Source organism: Schistocerca piceifrons, unplaced genomic scaffold, assembly GCF_021461385.2.
Source record: "Schistocerca piceifrons isolate TAMUIC-IGC-003096 unplaced genomic scaffold, iqSchPice1.1 HiC_scaffold_1878, whole genome shotgun sequence".
In the NCBI taxonomy this organism is placed as follows: domain Eukaryota; kingdom Metazoa; phylum Arthropoda; class Insecta; order Orthoptera; family Acrididae; genus Schistocerca; species Schistocerca piceifrons.
Genome location: NW_025727765.1, coordinates 129,581 through 155,036, shown reverse-complemented (window position 1 = coordinate 155,036; position 25,456 = coordinate 129,581). Strand labels below are relative to the sequence as shown.

General features: G+C 53.2%; 2 protein-coding genes across 2 annotated transcripts; both read right to left on the bottom strand.

Annotated features, from left to right (window-relative positions):
* Nucleotides 1-17,922: 17,922 nt before the first annotated feature.
* Nucleotides 17,923-21,436, bottom strand: LOC124741165. Its single transcript, XM_047248675.1, has 4 exons — nt 21,142-21,436; nt 19,882-21,041; nt 18,622-19,734; nt 17,923-18,516 (listed from the first exon to the last, which is right to left on the bottom strand). The coding sequence occupies exons 1-4, from the start codon at nt 21,434-21,436 to the stop codon at nt 17,923-17,925; spliced, it is 3,162 nt and encodes a 1,053-aa protein (XP_047104631.1).
* Nucleotides 21,437-22,037: 601 nt separating this feature from the next.
* Nucleotides 22,038-22,767, bottom strand: LOC124741164 (seminal vesicle major clotting proteins-like). The gene is made up of 2 exons (XM_047248674.1): nt 22,743-22,767; nt 22,038-22,642 (listed from the first exon to the last, which is right to left on the bottom strand). The coding sequence occupies exons 1-2, from the start codon at nt 22,765-22,767 to the stop codon at nt 22,038-22,040; spliced, it is 630 nt and encodes a 209-aa protein (XP_047104630.1).
* Nucleotides 22,768-25,456: the final 2,689 nt, after the last annotated feature.

The window sequence follows — 25,456 nt, the reverse complement described above, 5'->3', positions numbered from 1 at the left end:
TACTGAATGTACAATAGTTATGGCACTACAAGGTTAATCACAAGGTCTACTACCCTTGCAAGTTGTGCTGTCCTCTCAAGTTGTGCTGTCCTCTTGAGCTGTCCTCTCTAGTTGAGCTATCCTCTCAAGTTGAGCTGTCCTCTCCAGTTGAGCAGTCCTCTCAAGTTGAGCTGTCCTCCCAAGTTGAGCTGTCCTCTCATGTTGAGCTGTCCTCGCAAGCTGTGCTGTCCTCGCAAGCTGTGCCGTCCTCGCAAGCTGTGCTGTCCTCCCAAGTTGTGCTGTTAGTGCAAGTTGTGCTGTCCTCGCAAGTTGTACTGTCCTCTCAAGTTGTGCTGCCCTCTCAAGTTGTGCTGTCCTCCCAAGTTGTGCTGTCCTCTCAAGTGTAGCTGTCCTCTCAAGTTGAGCTGACCTCTCAATATGAGCTGTCCTCTCAAGTTGAGCTGTCCTCTCAAATCGAGCTGTCCTCTCAAGTTGAGCTGTCCTCTCAAATTGAGCTGTCCTCTCAAGTTGAGGTATCTTCTCAAGTTGAGGTGTCCTTTCAAGTTGAGGTGTCCTCTCAGGTTGAGGTGTCCTCTCAAAATGAGGTGTCCTCTCAAGTTGAGCTGTCCTCTCAAGTTGAGGTGTCCTCTCAAGTTGAGCTGTCCTCTCAAGTAGAGCTGTCCTCTCAAGTAGAGCTGTCCTCTCAAGTTGAGCTATCCGCTCTAGTGGAGCTGTCGTCTCAAGTTGAGCTGTCCTCTCAAGTTGTGCTGTTGTCTCAAACTGAGCTGTCGTCTCAAGTTGAGCCGTCCTCTCAAGTTGAGCTGTCTTCTCAAGTTGTGCTCTCCTCTCAAGTTGAGCTGTCCTGGCAGGTTGAGCTGTTCTCGTAAGTCTAGCTGTCCTAGCAAGTTGAGCTGTCCTCGCAAGTTGAGCTGTCCTCTCAAGTTGATCTGTCCTCTCTAGTTGATCTGTCCTCTCTAGTTGAGCACTCCTCACAAGTTTAGCTGTCCCCGCAAGCTGTGCTGTCCCCACAAGGTGTGCTGTTCTCGCAAGCTATGCTGTCCTCGCAAGCTGTGCTGTCCTCGCAAGCTGTGCAGTTCTCGCAAGCTATGCTGTCCTCACAAGCTGTGCTGTCCTCGCAATCTGTGCTGTCCTCGCAAGCTGTGCTGTCCTCGCAAGCTGTGCTGTCCTTGCAAGCTGTGCTGTCCTCACAAGCAGTGATGTCCTCACAAGCTGTGCTGTCCTCGCAAGCTGTGCTGTCCTCACAACCTGTGCTGTCCTCGCAACCCGTGCTGTCCTCGCAAGCCGTGCTGTCCTCGCCAGCCGACCTGTCCTCGCAAATCGTACTGTCCTCGCTAGCCGTGCTGTCCTCACAAGCTGTGCTGTCCTTGCAAGCTTTGCTATCATCGCAACTTGTGCTGTCCTCTCAAGTAGTGCTGTCCTCTCAAGTTGAGCTGTCCTCGCAAGTTGAGCTCTCCTTGCAAGCTGCGCTGTCCTCGCAAGCTGTGCTGTCCTCGCAAGCTGTGCCGTCCTCGCAAGCTGTGCTGTCCTCCCAAGTTGTGCTGTTAGTGCAAGTTGTGCTGTCCTCGCAAGTTGTACTGTCCTCTCAAGTTGTGCTGCCCTCTCAAGTTGTGCTGTCCTCCCAAGTTGTGCTGTCCTCTCAAGTGTAGCTGTCCTCTCAAGTTGAGCTGACCTCTCAATATGAGCTGTCCTCTCAAGTTGAGCTGTCCTCTCAAATCGAGCTGTCCTCTCAAGTTGAGCTGTCCTCTCAAATTGAGCTGTCCTCTCAAGTTGAGGTATCTTCTCAAGTTGAGGTGTCCTTTCAAGTTGAGGTGTCCTCTCAGGTTGAGGTGTCCTCTCAAAATGAGGTGTCCTCTCAAGTTGAGCTGTCCTCTCAAGTTGAGGCGTCCTCTCAAGTTGAGCTGTCCTCTCAAGTAGAGCTGTCCTCTCAAGTAGAGCTGTCCTCTCAAGTTGAGCTATCCGCTCTAGTGGAGCTGTCGTCTCATGTTGAGCTGTCCTCTCAAGTTGTGCTGTTGTCTCAAACTGAGCTGTCGTCTCAAGTTGAGCCGTCCTCTCAAGTTGAGCTGTCTTCTCAAGTTGTGCTCTCCTCTCAAGTTGAGCTGTCCTGGCAGGTTGAGCTGTTCTCGTAAGTCTAGCTGTCCTAGCAAGTTGAGCTGTCCTCGCAAGTTGAGCTGTCCTCTCAAGTTGATCTGTCCTCTCTAGTTGATCTGTCCTCTCTAGTTGAGCACTCCTCACAAGTTTAGCTGTCCCCGCAAGCTGTGCTGTCCCCACAAGGTGTGCTGTTCTTGCAAGCTATGCTGTCCTCGCAAGCTGTGCTGTCCTCGCAAGCTGTGCAGTTCTCGCAAGCTATGCTGTCCTCACAAGCTGTGCTGTCCTCGCAATCTGTGCTGTCCTCGCAAGCTGTGCTGTCCTCGCAAGCTGTGCTGTCCTTGCAAGCTGTGCTGTCCTCACAAGCAGTGATGTCCTCGCAAGCTGTGCTGTCCTCGCAAGCTGTGCTGTCCTCACAACCTGTGCTGTCCTCGCAACCCGTGCTGTCCTCGCAAGCCGTGCTGTCCTCGCCAGCCGACCTGTCCTCGCAAATCGTACTGTCCTCGCTAGCCGTGCTGTCCTCACAAGCTGTGCTGTCCTTGCAAGCTTTGCTATCATCGCAACTTGTGCTGTCCTCTCAAGTAGTGCTGTCCTCTCAAGTTGAGCTGTCCTCGCAAGTTGAGCTCTCCTTGCAAGCTGCGCTGTCCTCGCAAGCTGTGCTGTCCTCGCAAGCTGTGCCGTCCTCGCAAGCTGTGCTGTCCTCCCAAGTTGTGCTGTTAGTGCAAGTTGTGCTGTCCTCGCAAGTTGTACTGTCCTCTCAAGTTGTGCTGCCCTCTCAAGTTGTGCTGTCCTCCCAAGTTGTGCTGTCCTCTCAAGTGTAGCTGTCCTCTCAAGTTGAGCTGACCTCTCAATATGAGCTGTCCTCTCAAGTTGAGCTGTCCTCTCAAATCGAGCTGTCCTCTCAAGTTGAGCTGTCCTCTCAAATTGAGCTGTCCTCTCAAGTTGAGGTATCTTCTCAAGTTGAGGTGTCCTTTCAAGTTGAGGTGTCCTCTCAGGTTGAGGTGTCCTCTCAAAATGAGGTGTCCTCTCAAGTTGAGCTATCCTCTCAAGTTGAGGTGTCCTCTCAAGTTGAGCTGTCCTCTCAAGTAGAGCTGTCCTCTCAAGTAGAGCTGTCCTCTCAAGTTGTGCTGTTGTCTCAAACTGAGCTGTCGTCTCAAGTTGAGCCGTCCTCACAAGTTGAGCTGTCTTCTCAAGTTGTGCTCTCCTCTCAAGTTGAGCTGTCCTGGCAGGTTGAGCTGTTCTCGTAAGTCTAGCTGTCCTAGCAAGTTGAGCTGTCCTCGCCAGTTGATCTGTCCTCTCAAGTTGATCTGTCCTCTCTAGTTGATCTGTCCTCTCTAGTTGAGCACTCCTCTCAAGTTTAGCTGTCCCCGCAAGCTGTGCTGTCCCCACAAGGTGTGCTGTTCTCGCAAGCTATGCTGTCCTCGCAAGCTGTGCTGTCCTCGCAAGCTGTGCAGTTCTCGCAAGCTATGCTGTCCTCACAAGCTGTGCTGTCCTCGCAATCTGTGCTGTCCTCGCAAGCTGTGCTGTCCTCGCAAGCTGTGCTGTCCTCACAAGATGTGCTCTCCTCGCAAGCTGTGCAGTCCTTGCAAGCTGTGCTGTCTTCGCAAGCTGTGCTGTCCACGCAAGCTGTGCTGTCCTCGCAAGCTGTGCTGTCATCGGAAGCTTTGCTGTCCTCGGAAGCTGTGCTGTCCTCGGAAGCTGTGCTGTCCTTGAAAGCTTTGCTGTCCTCGCAATCTGTCCTGTCCTCACAACCTGTGCTGTCCTCGCAAGCCATGCTGTCCTCGCTTGCCGTGCTGTCCTCGCAACCCGTGCTGTCCTCGCAACCCGTGCTGTCCTCACACGCCGTGCTGTCCACGCAAGCCGTGCTGTCCTTGCAAGCCGTGCTGTCCTGGAAAGGCGTGCTGTCCTCGCAAGCCGTGCTGTCATCACAAACTTTGCTGTCCTCTCAAGCTTTGCTGTCCTCACAAGCTTTGCTGTCCTCGCAAGTTGTGCTGTCCTCGCAAGTTGTGCTGTCCTCTCAAGTTGAGCTGTCCTCTCAAGTTGAGCTGTCCTCTCTAGTTGAGCTGTTCTCTCACGTTGAGCTGTCCTCACAAGTTGAGCTGTTCTCTCAAGTTGAGCTGTCCTATCAAGCAGTGCTGTCCTCGCAAGCTGTGCTGTCCTCGCAAACTGTGCTGTCCTCGCAAGCTGTGCTGTCCTCACAAGCTGTGCTGTCCTCGCAAGCTGTGCTGTCCTCACAAGCCGTGCTGTCCTTGCAAGCTGTGCTGTCCTCGCAAGCTGTGCTGTCCTCGCAAGCTGTGCAGTCCTCACAAGCTGTGCTGTCCTCGCAAGCTGTGCTGTCCTAGAAAGCCGTGCTGTCCCGGCAAGCTGTGCTGTCCTCACAAGCTTTGCTGTCCTCGCAAGTTGTGCTTTCCTCTCAAGTAGTGCTGTCCTCTCAAGTTGAGCTGTCCTCTCAAGTTAAGCTGTCCTCTCAGGCTGAGCTGTCCTCTCAAGTTGAGCTGTCCTGTCAAGTTGAGCTGTCCTCTCAAGTTGTGCTGTCCTTTCATGTTGTGCCGTCCTCTCAAGTTGAGCTGTCTTCTCAAGTTGAGCTGTCCTCTCAAGTTGAGCTGTCCTCTCAACTTGAGCTGTCCTCTCAAGTTGAGCTGTCCTCTCAAGTTGAGCTGTCCTCTCAACTTGAGCTGTCCTCTCAACTTGAGCTGACCTCTCAAGTTGCGCTGTCTTCTCTAGTTGAGCTGTCCTCTCAACTTGAGCTGTCCTCTGAAGTTGAGCTGTCCTCTGAAGTTGAGCTGTCCTCTCAAGTTAAGCTGTCCTCTCAAGTTGAGCTGTCCTCTCAAGTTGAGATGTCCTCTTAAGTTGACCTCTCCTTCAAGTTGAGCTGTCCTCTGATGTTGAGCTGTCCTCTCTAGATGAGCTGTCTTCTCCAGATGAGCTGTCCTCTCTAGATGAGCTGTCCTCTCAAGTTGAGCTGTCCTCTCAAGTTGAGCTGTCCTCTCAAGTTAAGCTGTCCACTCAAGTTGAGCTGTCCTCTCAAGTTGAGCTGTCCTCTCAAGTTGAGCTGTCCTCTCAAAATGAGCTGTCCTTGCAAGCCGTGCTGTCCTCGCAAGCCATGCTGTCCTTGCAAGCCGTGCTGTCCTTGCAAGCCGTGCTGTCCTCGCAAGCTGTGCTGTCCTCGCAAGCCGTGCTGTCCTCGCAAGCCGTGCTGTCCTCGGAAGACGTGCTGTCCACGCAAGCCTTGCTGTCCTCGCAAGCCATGCTGTCATCACAAACTTTGCTGTCCTCTCAAGCTTTGCTGTCCTCGCAAGCTTTGCTGTCCTCGCAAGTTGTGCTGTCCTCGCAAGTTGTGCTGTCCTCTCAAGTTGAGCTGTCCTCTCAAGTTGAGCTGTCCTCTACAGTTGAGCTGTCCTCTACAGTTGGACTGTCCTCTCAAGTTGAGCTGTCCTCTCAGGTTGAGGTGTCCTCTCAGGTTGAGATTTCCTCTCAAGTTGAGCTGCCCTCTCAAGTTGAGCTGCCCTCTCAAGTTGAGCTGCCCTCTCAAGTTGAGCTGCCCTCCCAAGTTGAGCTGTCCTCTCAAGTTGAGCTGTCCTCTCAAGTTGAGCTGTCCTCTCAAGATGAGCTGCCCTCTCTAGTTGAGCTGTCCTCTCAAGTTGAGCTGTCCTCTCAAGTTGAGCTGTCCTCTCAAGTTGAGATGTCCTCTCAAGTTGACCTCTCCTTCAAGTTGAGCTGTCCTCTGATGTTGAGCTGTCCTCTCTAGATGAGCTGTCCTCTGTAGATGAGCTGTCCTCTCAAGTTGAGCTGTCCTCTCAAGTTGAGCTGCCCTCTCAAGTTGAGCTGTCCTCTCAAGTTAAGCTGTCCTCTCAAGTTGAGCTGTCCTCTCAGGTTGAGCTGTCCTCTAAGTTGAGCTGTCCTCTCAAGTTGAGCTGTCCTCTCAAGTTGAGCTGTCCTCGCAAGCTGTGCTGTCCTCGCAAGTTGTGCTGTCATCGCAAGCTGTGCTGTCCTTGCAAGCCGTGCTGTCCTTGCAAGCCGTGCTGTCCTCGCAAGCTGTGCTGTCCTCGCAAGCCGTGCTGTCCTCGCAAGCCGTGCTGTCCTCGGAAGACGTGCTGTCCACGCAAGCCTTGCTGTCCTCGCAAGCCATGCTGTCATCACAAACTTTGCTGTCCTCTCAAGCTTTGCTGTCCTCGCAAGCTTTGCTGTCCTCGCAAGTTGTGCTGTCCTCGCAAGTTGTGCTGTCCTCTCAAGTTGAGCTGTCCTCTCAAGTTGAGCTGTCCTCTACAGTTGAGCTGTCCTCTACAGTTGGACTGTCCTCTCAAGTTGAGCTGTCCTCTCAGGTTGAGGTGTCCTCTCAGGTTGAGATTTCCTCTCAAGTTGAGCTGCCCTCTCAAGTTGAGCTGCCCTCTCAAGTTGAGCTGCCCTCTCAAGTTGAGCTGCCCTCCCAAGTTGAGCTGTCCTCTCAAGTTGAGCTGTCCTCTCAAGTTGAGCTGTCCTCTCAAGATGAGCTGCCCTCTCTAGTTGAGCTGTCCTCTCAAGTTGAGCTGTCCTCTCAAGTTGAGCTGTCCTCTCAAGTTGAGATGTCCTCTCAAGTTGACCTCTCCTTCAAGTTGAGCTGTCCTCTGATGTTGAGCTGTCCTCTCTAGATGAGCTGTCCTCTGTAGATGAGCTGTCCTCTCAAGTTGAGCTGTCCTCTCAAGTTGAGCTGCCCTCTCAAGTTGAGCTGTCCTCTCAAGTTAAGCTGTCCTCTCAAGTTGAGCTGTCCTCTCAGGTTGAGCTGTCCTCTCAAGTTGAGCTGTCCTCTCAAGTTGAGCTGTCCTCTCAAGTTGAGCTGTCCTCGCAAGCCGTGCTGTCCTCGCAAGTTGTGCTGTCATCGCAAGCTGTGCTGTCCTCGCAAGCTGTGCTGTCCTCGCAAGCTGTGCTGTCCTCGCAAGCTGTGCTGTCCTAGCAAGCCGAGCTGTCCTCGCAAGCCGTGCTGTCCTCGCAAGCCATGCTGTCCTCACAAGCCGTGCTGTCCTCGCAAGCCGTGCTGTCCTCGGAAGCCATGCTGTCCACGCAAGCCTTGCTGTCCTCGCAAGCCGTGCTGTCCTCACAAGTTTTGCTGTCCACACAAGCTTTGCTGTCCTCGCAAGCTTTGCTGTCCTCGCAAGTTGTGCTGTCCTCGCAAGTTGTGCTGTCCTCTCAAGTTGTGCTGTCCTCTCGAGTTGAGCTGTCCTCTCAAGTTGAGCTGTCCTCTCAAGTTGAGCTGTCCTCTCAAGTTGAGCTGTCCTCTCAAGTTGAGGTGTCCTCTCAAGTTGAGCTGTCCTCTACAGTTCTGCTGTCCTCTACAGTTCTGCTGTCCTCTACAGTTGGACTGTCCTCTCAAGTTGAGCTGTCCTCTCAGGTTGAGGTGTCCTCTCAGCTTGAGATTTCCTCTCAAGTTGAGCTGTACACTCAAGTTGAGCTACCCTCTCAAGTTGAGCTGCCCACTCAAGTTGAGCTGCCCTCTCAAGTTGAGCTGCCCTCTCAAGTTGAGCTGCCCTCTCAAGTTGAGCTGCCCTCTGAAGTTGAGCTGCCCTTTTAAGTTGAGCTGTCCTCTTAAGTTGTGCTGTCCTCTCTAGTTGAGCTGTCCTCTCAAGTTGAGCTGTCCTCTCAAGTTGAGCTGCCCTATCAAGTTGAGCTGCCCTCTCAAGTTGAGCTGCCCTCTGAAGTTGAGCTGCCCTTTTAAGTTGAGCTGTCCTCTCAAGTTGAGCTGTCCTCTCAAGATGAGATTTCCTCTCAAGTTGAGCTGTACACTCAAGTTGAGCTGCCCTCTCAAGTTGAGCTGCGTTCTCAAGTTGAGCTGCCCTCTCAAGTTGAGCTGCCCTCTGAAGTTGAGCTGCCCTTTTAAGTTGACCTGTCCTCTCAAGTTGAGCTGCTCTCGCAACCTGTGCTGTCCTCGCAAGCCGTGCTGTCCTCGCAAGCCGTGCTGTCGTCGCAATCCGTGCTGTCCTCGCAAGCCGTGCTGTCCTTGCAAGCTTTGCTGTCAGTGCAAGCTTTGCTGTCGGCGCAAGCTGTGGTGTCCTCCCAAGTTGTGCTGTCCGCGCAAGTTGTGCTGTCCTCTCAAGTTGTGCTGTCCTCTCAAATTGAGCTGTCCTCTCAAGTTGAGCTGCCCTCTCAAGTTGAGCTGCCCTCTCAAGCTGAGCTGCCCTCTGAAGTTGAGCTGCCCTCTGAAGTTGAGCTGCCCTCTCAAGTTGAGCTGCCCTCTCAAGTTGAGCTGTCCTCTCAAGTTGAATTGTCCTCTCAAGTTGAGCTGTCCTTTAAAGTTGAGCTGTCCTCTCTAGTTGAGCTGTCCTCTCAGGTTGAGCTTTCCTCTCAGGTTGAGCTGTCCTCTCAAGTTGAGCTGTCCTCGCAATCTGTGCTGTCCCCGCAAGGTGTGCTGTCCCCGCAAGCTGTGCTGTCCCCGCAAGCTGTGCTGTCCCCGCAACCTGTGTTGTCCTCGCAAGCTGTGCTGTCCCTGCAAGCTGTGCTGCTCTCTCAAGCTGTGCTGTCCGCGCAAGCCGTGCTGTCCTCGCAAGCCGTGCTGTCGTCGCAATCCGTGCTGTCTTAGCAAGCCGTGCTGTCCTTGCAAGCTTTGCTGTCGGTGCAAGCTTTGCTGTCGGTGCAAGCTGTGCTGTCCGCACAAGTTGTGCTGTCCTCGCAAGTTGAGCTGTCCTCTCAAGTTGAGCTGCCCTCTGAAGTTGAGCTGCCCTCGCAAGTTGAGCTGTCCTCTCAAGTTGAGCTGTCATCTCAGGTTGAGCTGTCCTCTCAAGTTGAGCTGTCCTCTGAAGTTGAGCTGTCCTCTCAAGTTGAGCTGTCCTCTAAAGTTAAGCTGTCCTCTCAAGTTGAGCTGTCTTCTCTAGTTGATCTGTCCTCTCTAGTTGAGCTGTCCTCTCTAGTTCAGCTGTCTTTCCTAGTTGAGCTGTCCTCTCTAGTTGAGCTGTCCTCTCTAGTTGAGCTGTCCTCTCTAGTTGAGCTGTCCTCTCAAGTTGAGCTGTCCTCTCAAGTTGAGCTGCCCTATCAAGTTGAGCTGCCCTCTCAAGTTGAGCTGCCCTCTGAAGTTGAGCTGCCCTTTTAAGTTGAGCTCTCCTCTTAAGTTGAGCTGTCCTCTCAAGTTGAGCTATCCTCTCAAGATGAGCTGTCCTCTCTAGTTGAGCTGTCCTCTCAAGTTGAGCTGTACACTCAAGTTGAGCTGCCCTCTCAAGTTGAGCTGCCCTCTCAAGTTGAGCTGCCCTCTCAAGTTGAGCTGCCCTCTGAAGTTGAGCTGCCCTTTTAAGTTGAGCTGTCCTCTTAAGTTGAGCTGTCCTCTTAAGTTGTGCTGTCCTCTCTAGTTGAGCTGTCCTCTCAAGTTGAGCTGTCCTCTCAAGTTGAGCTGCCCTATCAAGTTGAGCTGCCCTCTCAAGTTGAGCTGCCCTCTGAAGTTGAGCTGCCCTTTTAAGTTGAGCTGTCCTCTCAAGTTGAGCTGTCCTCTCAAGATGAGATTTCCTCTCAAGTTGAGCTGTACACTCAAGTTGAGCTGCCCTCTCAAGTGAGCTGCGTTCTCAAGTTGAGCTGCCCTCTCAAGTTGACCTGCCCTCTGAAGTTGAGCTGCCCTTTTAAGTTGACCTGTCCTCTCAAGTTGAGCTGCTCTCGCAACCTGTGCTGTCCTCGCAAGCCGTGCTGTCCTCGCAAGCCGTGCTGTCGTCGCAATCCGTGCTGTCCTCGCAAGCCGTGCTGTCCTTGCAAGCTTTGCTGTCTGTGCAGGCTTTGCTGTCGGCGCAAGCTGTGGTGTCCTCCCAAGTTGTGCTGTCCTCGCAAGTTGTGCTGTCCTCTCAAGTTGTGCTGTCCTCTCAAATTGAGCTGTCCTCTCAAGTTGAGCTGCCCTCTCAAGTTGAGCTGCCATCTCAAGCTGAGCTGCCCTCTGAAGTTGAACTGCCCTCTGAAGTTGAGCTGCCCTCTCAAGTTGAGCTGCCCTCTCAAGTTGAGCTGTCCTCTCAAGTTGAATTGTCCTCTCAAGTTGAGCTGTCCTCTAAAGTTGAGCTGTCCTCTCTAGTTGAGCTGTCCTCTCAGGTTGAGCTTTCCTCTCAGGTTGAGCTGTCCTCTCAAGTTGAGCTGTCCTCGCAATCTGTGCTGTCCCCGCAAGGTGTGCTGTCCCCGCAAGCTGTGCTGTCCCCGCAAGCTGTGCTGTCCCCGCAACCTGTGTTGTCCTCGCAAGCTGTGCTGTCCCTGCAAGCTGTGCTGCTCTCTCAAGCTGTGCTGTCCTCGCAAGCCGTGCTGTCCTCGCAAGCCGTGCTGTCGTCGCAATCCGTGCTGTCTTAGCAAGCCGTGCTGTCCTTGCAAGCTTTGCTGTCGGTGCAAGCTTTGCTGTCGGTGCAAGCTGTGCTGTCCGCACAAGTTGTGCTGTCCTCGCAAGTTGTGCTGTCCTCTCAAGTTGAGCTGTCCTCTCTAGTTGAGCTGTCCTCTCTAATTGAGCTGTCCTCTCAAGTTGAGCTGTCCTCTCAAGTTGAGCTGTCCTCTCAAGTTGAGCTGTCATCTCAGGTTGAGCTGTCCTCTCAAGTTGAGCTGTCCTCTCAAGTTGAGCTGTCCTCTCAAGTTGAGCTGTCCTCTAAAGTTAAGCTGTCCTCTCAAGTTGAGCTGTCTTCTCTAGTTGATCTGTCCTCTCTAGTTGAGCTGTCCTCTCTAGTTCAGCTGTCTTCCCTAGTTGAGCTGTCCTCTCTAGTTGAGCTGTCCTCTCTAGTTGAGCTGTCCTCTCTAGTTGAGCTGTCCTCTCAAGTTGAGCTGTCCTCTCAAGTTGAGATGTCATCTCAAGTTGACCTCTCCTTCAAGTTGAGCTGTCCTCTGATGTTGAGCTGTCCTCTCTAGATGAGCTGTCCTCTCTGGATGAGCTGTCCTCTCAAGTTGAGCTGTCCTCTCAAGTTGAGCTGCCCTCTGAAGTTGAGCTGTCCTCTCAAGTTAAGCTGTCCTCTGAAGTTGAGCTGTCCTCTGAAGTTCAGCTGTCCTCTTAAGTTGAGCTATCCTCGCATGCTGTGCTCTCCTCGCAAGCTGTGCTGTCCTCGCAAGCCGTGCTGTCCTTGCAAGCCATGCTGTCCTCGCAAGCTGTGCTGTCCTCGCAAGTCGTGCTGTCCTTGCAAGCCGTGCTGTCCTCACAAGCTTTGCTGTCCTCGCAAGCTTTGCTGTCCTCGCAAGTTGTGCTGTCCTCGCAAGTTGTGCTGTCCTCTCAAGTTGAGCTGTCCTCTAAAGTTGAGCTGTCCTCTCTAGCTGAGTTGTCCTCTCAGGTTGAGCTTTCCTCTCAGGTTGAGCTGTCCTCCCAAGTTGAGCTGTCCTCGCAATCTGTGCTGTCCTCGCAAGCTGTGCTGTCCTCACAAGCTGTGCTGTCCTTGCAAGCTGTGCTGTCCTCACAAGCAGTGATGTCCTCGCAAGCTGTGCTGTCCTCGCAAGCTGTGCTGTCCTCACAACCTGTGCTGTCCTCGCAACCCGTGCTGTCCTCGCAAGCCGTGCTGTCCTCGCCAGCCGACCTGTCCTCGCAAATCGTACTGTCCTCGCTAGCCGTGCTGTCCTCACAAGCTGTGCTGTCCTTGCAAGCTTTGCTATCATCGCAACTTGTGCTGTCCTCTCAAGTAGTGCTGTCCTCTCAAGTTGAGCTGTCCTCGCAAGTTGAGCTCTCCTTGCAAGCTGCGCTGTCCTCGCAAGCTGTGCTGTCCTCGCAAGCTGTGCCGTCCTCGCAAGCTGTGCTGTCCTCCCAAGTTGTGCTGTTAGTGCAAGTTGTGCTGTCCTCGCAAGTTGTACTGTCCTCTCAAGTTGTGCTGCCCTCTCAAGTTGTGCTGTCCTCCCAAGTTGTGCTGTCCTCTCAAGTGTAGCTGTCCTCTCAAGTTGAGCTGACCTCTCAATATGAGCTGTCCTCTCAAGTTGAGCTGTCCTCTCAAATCGAGCTGTCCTCTCAAGTTGAGCTGTCCTCTCAAATTGAGCTGTCCTCTCAAGTTGAGGTATCTTCTCAAGTTGAGGTGTCCTTTCAAGTTGAGGTGTCCTCTCAGGTTGAGGTGTCCTCTCAAAATGAGGTGTCCTCTCAAGTTGAGCTATCCTCTCAAGTTGAGGTGTCCTCTCAAGTTGAGCTGTCCTCTCAAGTAGAGCTGTCCTCTCAAGTAGAGCTGTCCTCTCAAGTTGAGCTATCCGCTCTAGTGGAGCTGTCCTCTCAAGTTGAGCTGTCCTCTCAAGTTGTGCTGTTGTCTCAAACTGAGCTGTCGTCTCAAGTTGAGCCGTCCTCACAAGTTGAGCTGTCTTCTCAAGTTGTGCTCTCCTCTCAAGTTGAGCTGTCCTGGCAGGTTGAGCTGTTCTCGTAAGTCTAGCTGTCCTAGCAAGTTGAGCTGTCCTCGCCAGTTGATCTGTCCTCTCAAGTTGATCTGTCCTCTCTAGTTGATCTGTCCTCTCTAGTTGAGCACTCCTCTCAAGTTTAGCTGTCCCCGCAAGCTGTGCTGTCCCCACAAGGTGTGCTGTTCTCGCAAGCTATGCTGTCCTCGCAAGCTGTGCTGTCCTCGCAAGCTGTGCAGTTCTCGCAAGCTATGCTGTCCTCACAAGCTGTGCTGTCCTCGCAATCTGTGCTGTCCTCGCAAGCTGTGCTGTCCTCGCAAGCTGTGCTGTCCTCACAAGATGTGCTCTCCTCGCAAGCTGTGCAGTCCTTGCAAGCTGTGCTGTCTTCGCAAGCTGTGCTGTCCACGCAAGCTGTGCTGTCCTCGCAAGCTGTGCTGTCATCGGAAGCTTTGCTGTCCTCGGAAGCTGTGCTGTCCTCGGAAGCTGTGCTGTCCTTGAAAGCTTTGCTGTCCTCGCAATCTGTCCTGTCCTCACAACCTGTGCTGTCCTCGAAAGCCATGCTGTCCTCGCTTGCCGTGCTGTCCTCGCAACCCGTGCTGTCCTCGCAACCCGTGCTGTCCTCACACGCCGTGCTGTCCACGCAAGCCGTGCTGTCCTTGCAAGCCGTGCTGTCCTGGAAAGGCGTGCTGTCCTCGCAAGCCGTGCTGTCATCACAAACTTTGCTGTCCTCTCAAGCTTTGCTGTCCTCACAAGCTTTGCTGTCCTCGCAAGTTGTGCTGTCCTCGCAAGTTGTGCTGTCCTCTCAAGTTGAGCTGTCCTCTCAAGTTGAGCTGTCCTCTCTAGTTGAGCTGTTCTCTCACGTTGAGCTGTCCTCACAAGTTGAGCTGTTCTCTCAAGTTGAGCTGTCCTATCAAGCAGTGCTGTCCTCGCAAGCTGTGCTGTCCTCGCAAACTGTGCTGTCCTCGCAAGCTGTGCTGTCCTCACAAGCTGTGCTGTCCTCGCAAGCTGTGCTGTCCTCACAAGCCGTGCTGTCCTTGCAAGCTGTGCTGTCCTCGCAAGCTGTGCTGTCCTCGCAAGCTGTGCAGTCCTCACAAGCTGTGCTGTCCTCGCAAGCTGTGCTGTCCTAGAAAGCCGTGCTGTCCCGGCAAGCTGTGCTGTCCTCACAAGCTTTGCTGTCCTCGCAAGTTGTGCTTTCCTCTCAAGTAGTGCTGTCCTCTCAAGTTGAGCTGTCCTCTCAAGTTAAGCTGTCCTCTCAGGCTGAGCTGTCCTCTCAAGTTGAGCTGTCCTGTCAAGTTGAGCTGTCCTCTCAAGTTGTGCTGTCCTTTCATGTTGTGCCGTCCTCTCAAGTTGAGCTGTCTTCTCAAGTTGAGCTGTCCTCTCAAGTTGAGCTGTCCTCTCAACTTGAGCTGTCCTCTCAAGTTGAGCTGTCCTCTCAAGTTGAGCTGTCCTCTCAACTTGAGCTGTCCTCTCAACTTGAGCTGACCTCTCAAGTTGCGCTGTCTTCTCTAGTTGAGCTGTCCTCTCAACTTGAGCTGTCCTCTGAAGTTGAGCTGTCCTCTGAAGTTGAGCTGTCCTCTCAAGTTAAGCTGTCCTCTCAAGTTGAGCTGTCCTCTCAAGTTGAGATGTCCTCTTAAGTTGACCTCTCCTTCAAGTTGAGCTGTCCTCTGATGTTGAGCTGTCCTCTCTAGATGAGCTGTCTTCTCCAGATGAGCTGTCCTCTCTAGATGAGCTGTCCTCTCAAGTTGAGCTGTCCTCTCAAGTTGAGCTGTCCTCTCAAGTTAAGCTGTCCACTCAAGTTGAGCTGTCCTCTCAAGTTGAGCTGTCCTCTCAAGTTGAGCTGTCCTCTCAAAATGAGCTGTCCTTGCAAGCCGTGCTGTCCTCGCAAGCCATGCTGTCCTTGCAAGCCGTGCTGTCCTTGCAAGCCGTGCTGTCCTCGCAAGCTGTGCTGTCCTCGCAAGCCGTGCTGTCCTCGCAAGCCGTGCTGTCCTCGGAAGACGTGCTGTCCACGCAAGCCTTGCTGTCCTCGCAAGCCATGCTGTCATCACAAACTTTGCTGTCCTCTCAAGCTTTGCTGTCCTCGCAAGCTTTGCTGTCCTCGCAAGTTGTGCTGTCCTCGCAAGTTGTGCTGTCATCTCAAGTTGAGCTGTCCTCTCAAGTTGAGCTGTCCCCTACAGTTGAGCTGTCCTCTACAGTTGGACTGTCCTCTCAAGTTGAGCTGTCCTCTCAGGTTGAGGTGTCCTCTCAGGTTGAGATTTCCTCTCAAGTTGAGCTGCCCTCTCAAGTTGAGCTGCCCTCTCAAGTTGAGCTGCCCTCTCAAGTTGAGCTGCCCTCCCAAGTTGAGCTGTCCTCTCAAGTTGAGCTGTCCTCTCAAGTTGAGCTGTCCTCTCAAGATGAGCTGCCCTCTCTAGTTGAGCTGTCCTCTCAAGTTGAGCTGTCCTCTCAAGTTGAGCTGTCCTCTCAAGTTGAGATGTCCTCTCAAGTTGACCTCTCCTTCAAGTTGAGCTGTCCTCTGATGTTGAGCTGTCCTCTCTAGATGAGCTGTCCTCTCAAGTTGAGCTGTCCTCTCAAGTTGAGCTGCCCTCTCAAGTTGAGCTGTCCTCTCAAGTTAAGCTGTCCTCTCAAGTTGAGCTGTCCTCTCAGGTTGAGCTGTCCTCTCAAGTTGAGCTGTCCTCTCAAGTTGAGCTGTCCTCTCAAGTTGAGCTGTCCTCGCAAGCCGTGCTGTCCTCGCAAGTTGTGCTGTCATCGCAAGCTGTGCTGTCCTTGCAAGCCGTGCTGTCCTTGCAAGCCGTGCTGTCCTCGCAAGCTGTGCTGTCCTCGCAAGCCGTGCTGTCCTCGCAAGCCGTGCTGTCCTCGGAAGACGTGCTGTCCACGCAAGCCTTGCTGTCCTCGCAAGCCATGCTGTCATCACAAACTTTGCTGTCCTCTCAAGCTTTGCTGTCCTCGCAAGCTTTGCTGTCCTCGCAAGTTGTGCTGTCCTCGCAAGTTGTGCTGTCCTCTCAAGTTGAGCTGTCCTCTCAAGTTGAGCTGTCCTCTACAGTTGAGCTGTCCTCTACAGTTGGACTGTCCTCTCAAGTTGAGCTGTCCTCTCAGGTTGAGGTGTCCTCTCAGGTTGAGATTTCCTCTCAAGTTGAGCTGCCCTCTCAAGTTGAGCTGCCCTCTCAAGTTGAGCTGCCCTCTCAAGTTGAGCTGCCCTCCCAAGTTGAGCTGTCCTCTCAAGTTGAGCTGTCCTCTCAAGTTGAGCTGTCCTCTCAAGATGAGCTGCCCTCTCTAGTTGAGCTGTCCTCTCAAGTTGAGCTGTCCTCTCAAGTTGAGCTGTCCTCTCAAGTTGAGATGTCCTCTCAAGTTGACCTCTCCTTCAAGTTGAGCTGTCCTCTGATGTTGAGCTGTCCTCTCTAGATGAGCTGTCCTCTGTAGATGAGCTGTCCTCTCAAGTTGAGCTGTCCTCTCAAGTTGAGCTGCCCTCTCAAGTTGAGCTGTCCTCTCAAGTTAAGCTGTCCTCTCAAGTTGAGCTGTCCTCTCAGGTTGAGCTGTCCTCTCAAGTTGAGCTGTCCTCTCAAGTTGAGCTGTCCTCTCAAGTTGAGCTGTCCTCGCAAGCCGTGCTGTCCTCGCAAGTTGTGCTGTCATCGCAAGCTGTGCTGTCCTCGCAAGCTGTGCTGTCCTCGCAAGCTGTGCTGTCCTCGCAAGCTGTGCTGTCCTAGCAAGCCGAGCTGTCCTCGCAAGCCGTGCTGTCCTCGCAAGCCATGCTGTCCTCACAAGCCGTGCTGTCCTCGCAAGCCGTGCTGTCCTCGGAAGCCATGCTGTCCACGCAAGCCTTGCTGTCCTCGCAAGCCGTGCTGTCCTCACAAGTTTTGCTGTCCACACAAGCTTTGCTGTCCTCGCAAGCTTTGCTGTCCTCGCAAGTTGTGCTGTCCTCGCAAGTTGTGCTGTCCTCTCAAGTTGTGCTGTCCTCTCGAGTTGAGCTGTCCTCTCAAGTTGAGCTCTCCTCTCAAGTTGAGCTGTCCTCTCAAGTTGAGCTGTCCTCTCAAGTTGAGGTGTCCTCTCAAGTTGAGCTGTCCTCTACAGTTCTGCTGTCCTCTACAGTTCTGCTGTCCTCTACAGTTGGACTGTCCTCTCAAGTTGAGCTGTCCTCTCAGGTTGAGGTGTCCTCTCAGCTTGAGATTTCCTCTCAAGTTGAGCTGTACACTCAAGTTGAGCTACCCTCTCAAGTTGAGCTGCCCACTCAAGTTGAGCTGCCCTCTCAAGTTGAGCTGCCCTCTCAAGTTGAGCTGCCCTCTCAAGTTGAGCTGCCCTCTGAAGTTGAGCTGCCCTTTTAAGTTGAGCTGTCCTCTTAAGTTGTGCTGTCCTCTCTAGTTGAGCTGTCCTCTCAAGTTGAGCTGTCCTCTCAAGTTGAGCTGCCCTATCAAGTTGAGCTGCCCTCTCAAGTTGAGCTGCCCTCTGAAGTTGAGCTGCCCTTTTAAGTTGAGCTGTCCTCTCAAGTTGAGCTGTCCTCTCAAGATGAGATTTCCTCTCAAGTTGAGCTGTACACTCAAGTTGAGCTGCCCTCTCAAGTTGAGCTGCGTTCTCAAGTTGAGCTGCCCTCTCAAGTTGAGCTGCCCTCTGAAGTTGAGCTGCCCTTTTAAGTTGACCTGTCCTCTCAAGTTGAGCTGCTCTCGCAACCTGTGCTGTCCTCGCAAGCCGTGCTGTCCTCGCAAGCCGTGCTGTCGTCGCAATCCGTGCTGTCCTCGCAAGCCGTGCTGTCCTTGCAAGCTTTGCTGTCAGTGCAAGCTTTGCTGTCGGCGCAAGCTGTGGTGTCCTCCCAAGTTGTGCTGTCCTCGCAAGTTGTGCTGTCCTCTCAAGTTGTGCTGTCCTCTCAAATTGAGCTGTCCTCTCAAGTTGAGCTGCCCTCTCAAGTTGAGCTGCCCTCTCAAGCTGAGCTGCCCTCTGAAGTTGAGCTGCCCTCTGAAGTTGAGCTGCCCTCTCAAGTTGAGCTGCCCTCTCAAGTTGAGCTGTCCTCTCAAGTTGAATTGTCCTCTCAAGTTGAGCTGTCCTTTAAAGTTGAGCTGTCCTCTCTAGTTGAGCTGTCCTCTCAGGTTGAGCTTTCCTCTCAGGTTGAGCTGTCCTCTCAAGTTGAGCTGTCCTCGCAATCTGTGCTGTCCCCGCAAGGTGTGCTGTCCCCGCAAGCTGTGCTGTCCCCGCAAGCTGTGCTGTCCCCGCAACCTGTGTTGTCCTCGCAAGCTGTGCTGTCCCTGCAAGCTGTGCTGCTCTCTCAAGCTGTGCTGTCCGCGCAAGCCGTGCTGTCCTCGCAAGCCGTGCTGTCGTCGCAATCCGTGCTGTCTTAGCAAGCCGTGCTGTCCTTGCAAGCTTTGCTGTCGGTGCAAGCTTTGCTGTCGGTGCAAGCTGTGCTGTCCGCACAAGTTGTGCTGTCCTCGCAAGTTGAGCTGTCCTCTCAAGTTGAGCTGCCCTCTGAAGTTGAGCTGCCCTCGCAAGTTGAGCTGTCCTCTCAAGTTGAGCTGTCATCTCAGGTTGAGCTGTCCTCTCAAGTTGAGCTGTCCTCTGAAGTTGAGCTGTCCTCTCAAGTTGAGCTGTCCTCTAAAGTTAAGCTGTCCTCTCAAGTTGAGCTGTCTTCTCTAGTTGATCTGTCCTCTCTAGTTGAGCTGCCCTCTCTAGTTCAGCTGTCTTTCCTAGTTGAGCTGTCCTCTCTAGTTGAGCTGTCCTCTCTAGTTGAGCTGTCCTCTCTAGTTGAGCTGTCCTCTCAAGTTGAGCTGTCCTCTCAAGTTGAGCTGCCCTATCAAGTTGAGCTGCCCTCTCAAGTTGAGCTGCCCTCTGAAGTTGAGCTGCCCTTTTAAGTTGAGCTCTCCTCTTAAGTTGAGCTGTCCTCTCAAGTTGAGCTATCCTCTCAAGATGAGCTGTCCTCTCTAGTTGAGCTGTCCTCTCAAGTTGTGCTGTTGTCTCAAACTGAGCTGTCGTCTCAAGTTGAGCCGTCCTCTCAAGTTGAGCTGTCTTCTCAAGTTGTGCTCTCCTCTCAAGTTGAGCTGTCCTGGCAGGTTGAGCTGTTCTCGTAAGTCTAGCTGTCCTAGCAAGTTGAGCTGTCCTCGCAAGTTGAGCTGTCCTCTCAAGTTGATCTGTCCTCTCTAGTTGATCTGTCCTCTCTAGTTGAGCACTCCTCACAAGTTTAGCTGTCCCCGCAAGCTGTGCTGTCCCCACAAGGTGTGCTGTTCTCGCAAGCTATGCTGTCCTCGCAAGCTGTGCTGTCCTCGCAAGCTGTGCAGTTCTCGCAAGCTATGCTGTCCTCACAAGCTGTGCTGTCCTCGCAATCTGTGCTGTCCTCGCAAGCTGTGCTGTCCTCGCAAGCTGTGCTGTCCTTGCAAGCTGTGCTGTCCTCACAAGCAGTGATGTCCTCACAAGCTGTGCTGTCCTCGCAAGCTGTGCTGTCCTCACAACCTGTGCTGTCCTCGCAACCCGTGCTGTCCTCGCAAGCCGTGCTGTCCTCGCCAGCCGACCTGTCCTCGCAAATCGTACTGTCCTCGCTAGCCGTGCTGTCCTCACAAGCTGTGCTGTCCTTGCAAGCTTTGCTATCATCGCAACTTGTGCTGTCCTCTCAAGTAGTGCTGTCCTCTCAAGTTGAGCTGTCCTCGCAAGTTGAGCTCTCCTTGCAAGCTGCGCTGTCCTCGCAAGCTGTGCTGTCCTCGCAAGCTGTGCCGTCCTCGCAAGCTGTGCTGTCCTCCCAAGTTGTGCTGTTAGTGCAAGTTGTGCTGTCCTCGCAAGTTGTACTGTCCTCTCAAGTTGTGCTGCCCTCTCAAGTTGTGCTGTCCTCCCAAGTTGTGCTGTCCTCTCAAGTGTAGCTGTCCTCTCAAGTTGAGCTGACCTCTCAATATGAGCTGTCCTCTCAAGTTGAGCTGTCCTCTCAAATCGAGCTGTCCTCTCAAGTTGAGCTGTCCTCTCAAATTGAGCTGTCCTCTCAAGTTGAGGTATCTTCTCAAGTTGAGGTGTCCTTTCAAGTTGAGGTGTCCTCTCAGGTTGAGGTGTCCTCTCAAAATGAGGTGTCCTCTCAAGTTGAGCTGTCCTCTCAAGTTGAGGCGTCCTCTCAAGTTGAGCTGTCCTCTCAAGTAGAGCTGTCCTCTCAAGTAGAGCTGTCCTCTCAAGTTGAGCTATCCGCTCTAGTGGAGCTGTCGTCTCAAGTTGAGCTGTCCTCTCAAGTTGTGCTGTTGTCTCAAACTGAGCTGTCGTCTCAAGTTGAGCCGTCCTCTCAAGTTGAGCTGTCTTCTCAAGTTGTGCTCTCCTCTCAAGTTGAGCTGTCCTGGCAGGTTGAGCTGTTCTCGTAAGTCTAGCTGTCCTAGCAAGTTGAGCTGTCCTCGCAAGTTGAGCTGTCCTCTCAAGTTGATCTGTCCTCTCTAGTTGATCTGTCCTCTCTAGTTGAGCACTCCTCACAAGTTAAGCTGTCCCCGCAAGCTGTGCTGTCCCCACAAGGTGTGCTGTTCTTGCAAGCTATGCTGTCCTCGCAAGCTGTGCTGTCCTCGCAAGCTGTGCAGTTCTCGCAAGCTATGCTGTCCTCACAAGCTGTGCTGTCCTCGCAATCTGTGCTGTCCTCGCAAGCTGTGCTGTCCTCGCAAGCTGTGCTGTCCTTGCAAGCTGTGCTGTCCTCACAAGCAGTGATGTCCTCGCAAGCTGTGCTGTCCTCGCAAGCTGTGCTGTCCTCACAACCTGTGCTGTCCTCGCAACCCGTGCTGTCCTCGCAAGCCGTGCTGTCCTCGCCAGCCGACCTGTCCTCGCAAATCGTACTGTCCTCGCTAGCCGTGCTGTCCTCACAAGCTGTGCTGTCCTTGCAAGCTTTGCTATCATCGCAACTTGTGCTGTCCTCTCAAGTAGTGCTGTCCTCTCAAGTTGAGCTGTCCTCGCAAGTTGAGCTCTCCTTGCAAGCTGCGCTGTCCTCGCAAGCTGTGCTGTCCTCGCAAGCTGTGCCGTCCTCGCAAGCTGTGCTGTCCTCCCAAGTTGTGCTGTTAGTGCAAGTTGTGCTGTCCTCGCAAGTTGTACTGTCCTCTCAAGTTGTGCTGCCCTCTCAAGTTGTGCTGTCCTCCCAAGTTGTGCTGTCCTCTCAAGTGTAGCTGTCCTCTCAAGTTGAGCTGACCTCTCAATATGAGCTGTCCTCTCAAGTTGAGCTGTCCTCTCAAATCGAGCTGTCCTCTCAAGTTGAGCTGTCCTCTCAAATTGAGCTGTCCTCTCAAGTTGAGGTATCTTCTCAAGTTGAGGTGTCCTTTCAAGTTGAGGTGTCCTCTCAGGTTGAGGTGTCCTCTCAAAATGAGGTGTCCTCTCAAGTTGAGCTATCCTCTCAAGTTGAGGTGTCCTCTCAAGTTGAGCTGTCCTCTCAAGTAGAGCTGTCCTCTCAAGTAGAGCTGTCCTCTCAAGTTGAGCCATCCGCTCTAGTGGAGCTGTCCTCTCAAGTTGAGCTGTCCTCTCAAGTTGTGCTGTTGTCTCAAACTGAGCTGTCGTCTCAAGTTGAGCCGTCCTCACAAGTTGAGCTGTCTTCTCAAGTTGTGCTCTCCTCTCAAGTTGAGCTGTCCTGGCAGGTTGAGCTGTTCTCGTAAGTCTAGCTGTCCTAGCAAGTTGAGCTGTCCTCGCCAGTTGATCTGTCCTCTCAAGTTGATCTGTCCTCTCTAGTTGATCTGTCCTCTCTAGTTGAGCACTCCTCTCAAGTTTAGCTGTCCCCGCAAGCTGTGCTGTCCCCACAAGGTGTGCTGTTCTCGCAAGCTATGCTGTCCTCGCAAGCTGTGCTGTCCTCGCAAGCTGTGCAGTTCTCGCAAGCTATGCTGTCCTCACAAGCTGTGCTGTCCTCGCAATCTGTGCTGTCCTCGCAAGCTGTGCTGTCCTCGCAAGCTGTGCTGTCCTCACAAGATGTGCTCTCCTCGCAAGCTGTGCAGTCCTTGCAAGCTGTGCTGTCTTCGCAAGCTGTGCTGTCCACGCAAGCTGTGCTGTCCTCGCAAGCTGTGCTGTCATCGGAAGCTTTGCTGTCCTCGGAAGCTGTGCTGTCCTCGGAAGCTGTGCTGTCCTTGAAAGCTTTGCTGTCCTCGCAATCTGTCCTGTCCTCACAACCTGTGCTGTCCTCGCAAGCCATGCTGTCCTCGCTTGCCGTGCTGTCCTCGCAACCCGTGCTGTCCTCGCAACCCGTGCTGTCCTCACACGCCCTGCTGTCCACGCAAGCCGTGCTGTCCTTGCAAGCCGTGCTGTCCTGGAAAGGCGTGCTGTCCTCGCAAGCCGTGCTGTCATCACAAACTTTGCTGTCCTCTCAAGCTTTGCTGTCCTCACAAGCTTTGCTGTCCTCGCAAGTTGTGCTGTCCTCGCAAGTTGTGCTGTCCTCTCAAGTTGAGCTGTCCTCTCAAGTTGAGCTGTCCTCTCTAGTTGAGCTGTTCTCTCACGTTGAGCTGTCCTCACAAGTTGAGCTGTTCTCTCAAGTTGAGCTGTCCTATCAAGCAGTGCTGTCCTCGCAAGCTGTGCTGTCCTCGCAAACTGTGCTGTCCTCGCAAGCTGTGCTGTCCTCACAAGCTGTGCTGTCCTCGCAAGCTGTGCTGTCCTCACAAGCCGTGCTGTCCTTGCAAGCTGTGCTGTCCTCGCAAGCTGTGCTGTCCTCGCAAGCTGTGCAGTCCTCACAAGCTGTGCTGTCCTCGCAAGCTGTGCTGTCCTAGAAAGCCGTGCTGTCCCGGCAAGCTGTGCTGTCCTCACAAGCTTTGCTGTCCTCGCAAGTTGTGCTTTCCTCTCAAGTAGTGCTGTCCTCTCAAGTTGAGCTGTCCTCTCAAGTTAAGCTGTCCTCTCAGGCTGAGCTGTCCTCTCAAGTTGAGCTGTCCTGTCAAGTTGAGCTGTCCTCTCAAGTTGTGCTGTCCTTTCATGTTGTGCCGTCCTCTCAAGTTGAGCTGTCTTCTCAAGTTGAGCTGTCCTCTCAAGTTGAGCTGTCCTCTCAACTTGAGCTGTCCTCTCAAGTTGAGCTGTCCTCTCAAGTTGAGCTGTCCTCTCAACTTGAGCTGTCCTCTCAACTTGAGCTGACCTCTCAAGTTGCGCTGTCTTCTCTGGTTGAGCTGTCCTCTCAACTTGAGCTGTCCTCTGAAGTTGAGCTGTCCTCTGAAGTTGAGCTGTCCTCTCAAGTTAAGCTGTCCTCTCAAGTTGAGCTGTCCTCTCAAGTTGAGATGTCCTCTTAAGTTGACCTCTCCTTCAAGTTGAGCTGTCCTCTGATGTTGAGCTGTCCTCTCTAGATGAGCTGTCTTCTCCAGATGAGCTGTCCTCTCTAGATGAGCTGTCCTCTCAAGTTGAGCTGTCCTCTCAAGTTGAGCTGTCCTCTCAAGTTAAGCTGTCCACTCAAGTTGAGCTGTCCTCTCAAGTTGAGCTGTCCTCTCAAGTTGAGCTGTCCTCTCAAAATGAGCTGTCCTTGCAAGCCGTGCTGTCCTCGCAAGCCATGCTGTCCTTGCAAGCCGTGCTGTCCTTGCAAGCCGTGCTGTCCTCGCAAGCTGTGCTGTCCTCGCAAGCCGTGCTGTCCTCGCAAGCCGTGCTGTCCTCGGAAGACGTGCTGTCCACGCAAGCCTTGCTGTCCTCGCAAGCCATGCTGTCATCACAAACTTTGCTGTCCTCTCAAGCTTTGCTGTCCTCGCAAGCTTTGCTGTCCTCGCAAGTTGTGCTGTCCTCGCAAGTTGTGCTGTCCTCTCAAGTTGAGCTGTCCTCTCAAGTTGAGCTGTCCTCTACAGTTGAGCTGTCCTCTACAGTTGGACTGTCCTCTCAAGTTGAGCTGTCCTCTCAGGTTGAGGTGTCCTCTCAGGTTGAGATTTCCTCTCAAGTTGAGCTGCCCTCTCAAGTTGAGCTGCCCTCTCAAGTTGAGCTGCCCTCTCAAGTTGAGCTGCCCTCCCAAGTTGAGCTGTCCTCTCAAGTTGAGCTGTCCTCTCAAGTTGAGCTGTCCTCTCAAGATGAGCTGCCCTCTCTAGTTGAGCTGTCCTCTCAAGTTGAGCTGTCCTCTCAAGTTGAGCTGTCCTCTCAAGTTGAGATGTCCTCTCAAGTTGACCTCTCCTTCAAGTTGAGCTGTCCTCTGATGTTGAGCTGTCCTCTCTAGATGAGCTGTCCTCTGTAGATGAGCTGTCCTCTCAAGTTGAGCTGTCCTCTCAAGTTGAGCTGCCCTCTCAAGTTGAGCTGTCCTCTCAAGTTAAGCTGTCCTCTCAAGTTGAGCTGTCCTCTCAGGTTGAGCTGTCCTCTAAGTTGAGCTGTCCTCTCAAGTTGAGCTGTCCTCTCAAGTTGAGCTGTCCTCGCAAGCCGTGCTGTCCTCGCAAGTTGTGCTGTCATCGCAAGCTGTGCTGTCCTTGCAAGCCGTGCTGTCCTTGCAAGCCGTGCTGTCCTCGCAAGCTGTGCTGTCCTCGCAAGCCGTGCTGTCCTCGCAAGCCGTGCTGTCCTCGGAAGACGTGCTGTCCACGCAAGCCTTGCTGTCCTCGCAAGCCATGCTGTCATCACAAACTTTGCTGTCCTCTCAAGCTTTGCTGTCCTCGCAAGCTTTGCTGTCCTCGCAAGTTGTGCTGTCCTCGCAAGTTGTGCTGTCCTCTCAAGTTGAGCTGTCCTCTCAAGTTGAGCTGTCCTCTACAGTTGAGCTGTCCTCTACAGTTGGACTGTCCTCTCAAGTTGAGCTGTCCTCTCAGGTTGAGGTGTCCTCTCAGGTTGAGATTTCCTCTCAAGTTGAGCTGCCCTCTCAAGTTGAGCTGCCCTCTCAAGTTGAGCTGCCCTCTCAAGTTGAGCTGCCCTCCCAAGTTGAGCTGTCCTCTCAAGTTGAGCTGTCCTCTCAAGTTGAGCTGTCCTCTCAAGATGAGCTGCCCTCTCTAGTTGAGCTGTCCTCTCAAGTTGAGCTGTCCTCTCAAGTTGAGCTGTCCTCTCAAGTTGAGATGTCCTCTCAAGTTGACCTCTCCTTCAAGTTGAGCTGTCCTCTGATGTTGAGCTGTCCTCTCTAGATGAGCTGTCCTCTGTAGATGAGCTGTCCTCTCAAGTTGAGCTGTCCTCTCAAGTTGAGCTGCCCTCTCAAGTTGAGCTGTCCTCTCAAGTTAAGCTGTCCTCTCAAGTTGAGCTGTCCTCTCAGGTTGAGCTGTCCTCTCAAGTTGAGCTGTCCTCTCAAGTTGAGCTGTCCTCTCAAGTTGAGCTGTCCTCGCAAGCCGTGCTGTCCTCGCAAGTTGTGCTGTCATCGCAAGCTGTGCTGTCCTCGCAAGCTGTGCTGTCCTCGCAAGCTGTGCTGTCCTCGCAAGCTGTGCTGTCCTAGCAAGCCGAGCTGTCCTCGCAAGCCGTGCTGTCCTCGCAAGCCATGCTGTCCTCACAAGCCGTGCTGTCCTCGCAAGCCGTGCTGTCCTCGGAAGCCATGCTGTCCACGCAAGCCTTGCTGTCCTCGCAAGCCGTGCTGTCCTCACAAGTTTTGCTGTCCACACAAGCTTTGCTGTCCTCGCAAGCTTTGCTGTCCTCGCAAGTTGTGCTGTCCTCGCAAGTTGTGCTGTCCTCTCAAGTTGTGCTGTCCTCTCGAGTTGAGCTGTCCTCTCAAGTTGAGCTGTCCTCTCAAGTTGAGCTGTCCTCTCAAGTTGAGCTGTCCTCTCAAGTTGAGGTGTCCTCTCAAGTTGAGCTGTCCTCTACAGTTCTGCTGTCCTCTACAGTTCTGCTGTCCTCTACAGTTGGACTGTCCTCTCAAGTTGAGCTGTCCTCTCAGGTTGAGGTGTCCTCTCAGCTTGAGATTTCCTCTCAAGTTGAGCTGTACACTCAAGTTGAGCTACCCTCTCAAGTTGAGCTGCCCATTCAAGTTGAGCTGCCCTCTCAAGTTGAGCTGCCCTCTCAAGTTGAGCTGCCCTCTCAAGTTGAGCTGCCCTCTGAAGTTGAGCTGCCCTTTTAAGTTGAGCTGTCCTCTTAAGTTGTGCTGTCCTCTCTAGTTGAGCTGTCCTCTCAAGTTGAGCTGTCCTCTCAAGTTGAGCTGCCCTATCAAGTTGAGCTGCCCTCTCAAGTTGAGCTGCCCTCTGAAGTTGAGCTGCCCTTTTAAGTTGAGCTGTCCTCTCAAGTTGAGCTGTCCTCTCAAGATGAGATTTCCTCTCAAGTTGAGCTGTACACTCAAGTTGAGCTGCCCTCTCAAGTTGAGCTGCGTTCT

Excerpts from the sequence above, each read along its gene's own strand:
- LOC124741164 (XM_047248674.1), bottom strand. The coding sequence starts at position 22,767 with ATGGCTTGCGAGGACAGCACGGCTT. Across the intron at positions 22,643-22,742 it reads TTGCGAGGACAGCACGGCTT|CTCAACTTGAGAGGACAGCT; the intron begins GCAAGGACAGCT and ends TTGAGAGGACAG.
- LOC124741165 (XM_047248675.1), bottom strand. The coding sequence starts at position 21,436 with ATGGCTTGCGAGGACAGCACAGGTTGTGAGGACAGGACAGATTGCGAG. Across the intron at positions 21,042-21,141 it reads TTGCGAGGACAGCACAGCTT|CACAGCTTGCGGGGACAGCT; the intron begins GTGAGGACAGCA and ends TTGTGGGGACAG. Across the intron at positions 19,735-19,881 it reads TTGCGAGGACAGCACAGCTT|AGGACAGATCAACTAGAGAG; the intron begins GTGAGGACAGCA and ends GCTCAACTAGAG.